Here is a 6,009-nt window from a genome sequence, read left to right as displayed (position 1 = left end):
GAAAGTGCGTATGACATTGTCTGTATAGGGCCTGTACATACGAATGCATGATGGGATTTCTTTGTTGGCAATGCTCAATACTGGCTATTCTATTACCTAGGCTCATTAAAACCTCCCATGAGAAACACTGTGGCAGTGTCAACCACACCCATGTACCATAATGACAAATCATTGAACGATTAACAACATAACAATGACCAAAAAAACATTACTACTAGTACACTACAAAAATAATAAAATACTCTTATGCTCCCGAATTCTTCATGATGTAAAAAAATAATAAAAAAATCGTGAAAGTCACTGCCGGCCAAATATGAGAAAAATACACTCAGCCAGAGGGATGTTTCTATCGACCTCAATTTCACCCCGCATTTTTTTCCCTTCTTCCAGTGGAAGTGATAACGTGATAACCAGTGTGCACACTGCCGCATAAACCCAGGCCAGGCACTTAAAACAAACCAGACGGTCCCGATACCGTGGGGGGAAATGCTGTCCATGCACACTTCTGTTATGATTCAGTGTTCCCAGAGGGGGGGGGGGGAGCAGAGCAGGCCAGTAGCAGGCTACAGTCCCATCTCACCTCCCTGCTCATCAGCATTCCCTTTATGATCAAAGTAGAGAAACTGATTCATCATAATTGTCCATCTTTTTCCTCTTACTCATCCATCCGGGAGAGAGATAGTGAATCTGATGCTGCTGTTCGGTACCTACTTTGGAATGTATGTATCTATGATCTTATCGCATATAATGTGCAAACAGTGGAGGCCTACATATTATAAAACACCAACATAATATAATATCTTATACAGATTTGACAATATGCAGTAGAATGACTCCCAGCACAAGACCTGTAGATCTTAAGTATTTTGAGGCAGCAATACCTCCTATCATGTTATAAATCTAGGCGATCACCTGCATCGTCTGTCTCATTCTTTGACGACGGCTCTTTTAAAGTCCCATTTCATCGCTCAAATCACCCTGAGAGACGCGCTGTCCTTCTCTCACACCAAACAACACTACGAGTTCTCAACCGCTTTGAACAGTCACCCTCAGTCATAAGGTAACAGCGCACACAACTGATGCCTCCCCAATCATCTCTCCTGAAGTTCCTCTGTGCGAACAATAATCCAGAAACCTGTTCAAAACCAAAGGTCAACACTACCTTGCTTCTTCCTCTTAGTGCCACACAGGAGCCCTGCCATGATCCACGCTCAGCCCGCGGCACTGCTAGTCTCTCCGGACGGTTAAAGTCAGCTAAAGCCGTAGGGTGCTTGTATGTGTGGGAGTGGGAGTCTGTGAAAGCGTGTGTGTGTGTGTGTGTGTGTGTGTGTGAGTGTATACGTGTGTTGGCTGCAGACGGTGGGTCTGACCGGTGGCTACGGGGGAGTCGTCACGTGTGTATTTCTGTCACAAACCCACCCTCCCCTACTCCACCTCAACGGTCCGGTTACAAGCTGAAGGAAGTGTGTGTGTGTGTGTGTGTGTGTGTGTGTGTGTGTGTGTGTGTGTGTGTGTCTTTTCACTCCCTTCCCATTTCTCATTAAAGTAGATGAGATTTAGTGAATACAGACACACACAAACAAACAAACACACACACACACACACACACACACACACACACACACACACACACACACACACACACACACACACACACACACACACACACACACACACACGCAATGAATGTGGTCTACTGGACAAGCTGACGACAGGACACGAGACAAAAACCTACAGACAGTGTGTGTGTGTGTGTGTGTGTGTGTGTGTGTGTGTGTGTGTGTGTGTGTGTGTGTAACTGCTATACACCTGCTAGACATTTTTTTTGTGACATATCAGAAGTCTTCCTATAATTAAAAACTATTACTATATTATAACTATCCTACTGAGGAATGGAGCGCCGATTTATTTGATACTTTTTCTTACCCTTTGGTCATATACCCTTGTCTCACAGTTGCTAAAAACATGTCAGGTTCCTCCTCAACATAATACCCTGCTTTGAGAATAAGCACATGCAGGCGCCGTTAACCTGATTGGTCCTTCACAGGACGATCAATCGCACTGCGATGCTTCGAGCTTTTAACAGAATTATACAAATTCAATCGTGACCCTGGACCCGAGTCTCCGTCGTAAATTGCCGGCAGGCCCCCGTCGCAGACATCCGCGGAGCTGTGTGCTGTAGTACTTAGAGCAATTAAACAGACCAAGCAGCTCCGTCATGTAACAACTGCCTGCCGCATGGGCGGGCTGGCAGAACACACACACACGTGCACGCACACAAAACCTCACACACGTGTACACACACACACACATGCACACAAACACACACATATAGACATAAACACACACACACGCACAAGCAAACACACACCTACACAGGAGCCCACACACACACACACACACACACACAAGTTCACAAGCACAGAACCACACAAACACACACACACACACAGAGCGCCCAAGGTAGTAGAAAAACAATCTTAATCTGGTTTCTACCATAAACATTGAACGTCCGGATAAAAAGATAGAAATCTGGTGATCCTGGCTGTGGCTGGGGGCGGGGGGGTACTGCGACATACAACACAGGGTGGGGTAAAAATAAAGCCGAGAGTACGGAGAAGATGGAGCCTGGCAGATATAGGGCTGAGTATTTATACCGCAGCCGGTCTGTGGTGAGACGCGAGACCCTAACTATCCTCAGCGGGGGGGGGGACAGGGGGACGGACGGACAGACAGACAGACACACGTCCCAGCAGGGTTCATATCGGACATGGAGCCAGACATGGTGGATGTTTACGCCCAGGAGTCACCTGGGAGGGGAACGAGTGGGGAGCGGGGTCCCGGGACACGTTTAACAGGGAGGGCAGAGAAGGAATTCAGGGGAGGAAGGCCAGGACCCACTCACTGGAGTTTAAATGGGTCAGGGGTCAGGGCAGGCTAGGGGTAAACTCCCAGCCAAAGGGTTCTAGGTTTGAATCCCAGGAGACTCCAACAGACCTAACCAAAGACATGCTTCTATAAACATTACATACACTGTGCAGCACTCTGGATGGAAGCATCTGCTCAATAACTGTACCAAAAAGACGAATAAAGAATCAGATATGAATAATGCACGCGTTGTTTATGAATAATATTTGTCTTACATTTTTGGTGATATAAATATAAATAACCCAATTCTGTGAAATCATATATCACGATATAATGGTAATTTATAGCAAGAAGAAAAGATTATAAAACTTACCGTGCTCAATATCCATCCTCGAAGGCGTTCTATTTGCTGGATGAGTGAAACGACTTCTAATAAGGCTTCTTGGAAAATGACTTGCGCATGTCAACTTAACTTATGAGTCTCGTCTTAGGCTGATTAGGACATAGACACACTTCCTCTCAGTTTATCAGTGGACACAAAAAGCTCCAGAGACATTTTTAGAAAGGCTGACATTATATGAATGCATCACTCTGTCCTCTATTATCTGGGTCTCTGGATAAAAGGTTTTACTTCCATTTTAATCGAGCTAAAGGCTTTGGGTTTGAATTGGGGTTCCTGTCAGTAGGGTTCATCTTATAAACTGTCCATTAGACTGCTAAACGCTAACTAGCCTCCTAAAAGAATATGTAAAAAATAAAAAGATATATATGCCATATATGCCTTGTTGATCTCTCCATGTAACTAGTGTTCATTTTTAAAGGAAAATTATATTATATTATTATTATCTTTTCTATAGGGCCCTCCATTTTGAAAGCATTGTAGCATGGTATTGTTATTGTAGTCGGTGTTTCTTTGGTCATTGTTCAGTTATTCATCTGGAAATGATGTCATTATGGGACGACATTGTGGTATGAAACTGTCAAAGCATTTTCACATTGTACAAGCCCAATAATGAATACATTATTCAGTACACACACAGACAATAGCTCAGTCCCCCCAGTTCCAGGAAGAGGCTCGTTAACAGGTTGCTACAATACTACCGTCCCTGACAAAAAGTAAAGCTAACCCTTACCCCTCCAATGGAGAGATATCTGCAATGAATCACATTGACCTGGACTTCACACTTGAAGAGAAGTAACTGAGATAAGACTGGTAATCGTCGCCCACATAATCCAGCAGGGGGCGTCCGAGGCCCCAATAGGCTTCAGTAGACGCCCAGTCTACTGACTGTCACGCCCAGACGTGACAGTCAAAGACAAATAAAATAATGGAATAATAATAATTACTACCGAGGCTAATAGTAGGCTATATTTAGTGGTATTAGACAAGACAAAGCATCAACAACTGGACCAAACCTGTTTTTACGAAAAAAATATCTGAATTATTTTATTAAATTTCACTAAAGACTGCAACTCCAATGTCAGTTGAGTGTGACCCTCAAGATATAATCCAATATCCACCACACCCAAGAGCGACTGAAACCACAACCATGTGCTTTCTCTGTGTTTCCCCCCTGATACCAAAAACAAACAGTCTAAAGGTTTACTTTAAGGGAACCGTTATGTTTGATTTAACCCAACATTGATGTATTGATCAATTCCAAGTCCAACTCACAAGCCCTGCTGATTTGTACACACCTAGAAGGCCTCATCCGCTCCTAAAGTTAAAGACCACCATGGCACACAATTCATTTAGCTATTGGGGGCCCTTAAGTCATTAACATGCACGGGGTGGTCCCTTTCGTGAATGACAGCAAACACATGGCTCTCAGACTGTAAACCCGCAGTCGTCAAAGTGTGTGTATAGGACACACACACACACACACACACACACACACACACACACACACACACACACACACACACACACACACACACACACACACACACACACACACACACACACACACACACACACACACAGCAGCAGTTGTCCACTCGGACGACTCAGACAAGTATATTAGAATAATCTGAAAACATATATGCTGAATCATTTACAACGTAGGCTACTGTCAGCTCTAGATATAGGGCTAGAAATAAATAGTGAAACCCACAGTAACTAGGTGGTTTGAGTGATCAGAGTTTGGGTAACAGACCTAGCACTTTGAGCATAAATATATCCCGTATGCTTCATCTTTAGAAGCCCACCATGCCAGACAGCTGTCAGCCCTATATTTATGACCATTACCTCATGGGGGACAATGTGCCTTTTCCATTAACGGCGCAACGACGGGACAGCGTACGTGTACAGCTTTTCTCAAACACAAGAGAATATAGGCAAACTCATAGCCACATGCATTTCTCTTTTCGCTTGCTGGCCTGGCCGTTTTGATAGAGAATGTTATTATAGCACCATGAGGAGTAGCACACACAACAGGGAAAAAAGTGATCGGCTTCATTCATTATCAGCTTCATTGTAACCCCATACCGATATCTGACCAACATACCTTCTTTAGCTTTCTTCTTTCGTCCCAGCGTCCCTCCTAATTTACCCAGAAAAGATTCGTCCTTTTTCATCTTGGCCATCAGTGGATTCCCAGATTTAGTCGGAGTTCCAGACATAGCGTATTTCAACGTCACTCCGTCCCGTTACCGAAACACTACTGGAAAAATAACATACGTGCTCCAATGCTTTGATTTGATTCACTGAAGACACTGCAGAGTACAGAACCGGGGACGGCAACAATAGAGAAGGACCGGACAAGAATGCTCAGTAAATAGGGTACAATGACTCACTCATACAATAATGTAGGCCGGCGAAACAATTAGCATTATTCATCACCGCTCAACAGCGCCGCTCAGAGGCAGGAAGCGGTTTATAGCGGATCACCCTCCTAGTGTCCCGTCACTGTAATGTGACTACGGGTTACAGGATAATATCACAGGACCAAAAGGAAACGAGAATTTCTCCCAAGTGGGATGAGTAGACTGCCTAATTAATGCAACTTTAACAATTCTATAAGAATTTTCCTTTGAGAGGGGTCATATGTTTTTTTTTGTGTGCTGTCATTGTTATGTCTACATTTTGTATTTTGGGAATTGTACAAATCAAGCTACAATTGAAAAATCCAAATCTCCCTA

At 44.0% G+C, this 6,009-nt stretch overlaps 1 protein-coding gene across 4 annotated transcripts in view; it reads right to left on the bottom strand.

Moving 5' to 3' along the window:
• parvb (parvin, beta) overlaps positions 1–5,680 on the bottom strand; it is a 15,662-nt gene extending 9,982 nt beyond the window's left edge. For 2 of the 4 annotated variants that reach the window (XM_030365134.1, XM_030365135.1), the window contains exon 1: positions 5,376–5,680. In XM_030365134.1, coding sequence (XP_030220994.1) covers positions 5,376–5,490 — 115 coding nt within the window. In that variant the 5' untranslated portion in view covers positions 5,491–5,680. Of the gene's footprint in view, positions 1–1,162; positions 1,347–3,241; positions 3,371–5,375 lie in introns of those variants that run through there. The other 2 variants (XM_030365137.1, XM_030365136.1) reach the window with 2 other exon arrangements.
• Positions 5,681–6,009: the final 329 nt, after the last annotated feature.

This window comes from Gadus morhua, chromosome 9 (assembly GCF_902167405.1).
Source record: "Gadus morhua chromosome 9, gadMor3.0, whole genome shotgun sequence".
NCBI classification, from domain to species: Eukaryota; Metazoa; Chordata; class Actinopteri; order Gadiformes; family Gadidae; genus Gadus; species Gadus morhua.
The sequence above is the reverse complement of the archived record's forward strand: the minus strand, read 5'-3'. Positions and strand labels throughout refer to the sequence as shown.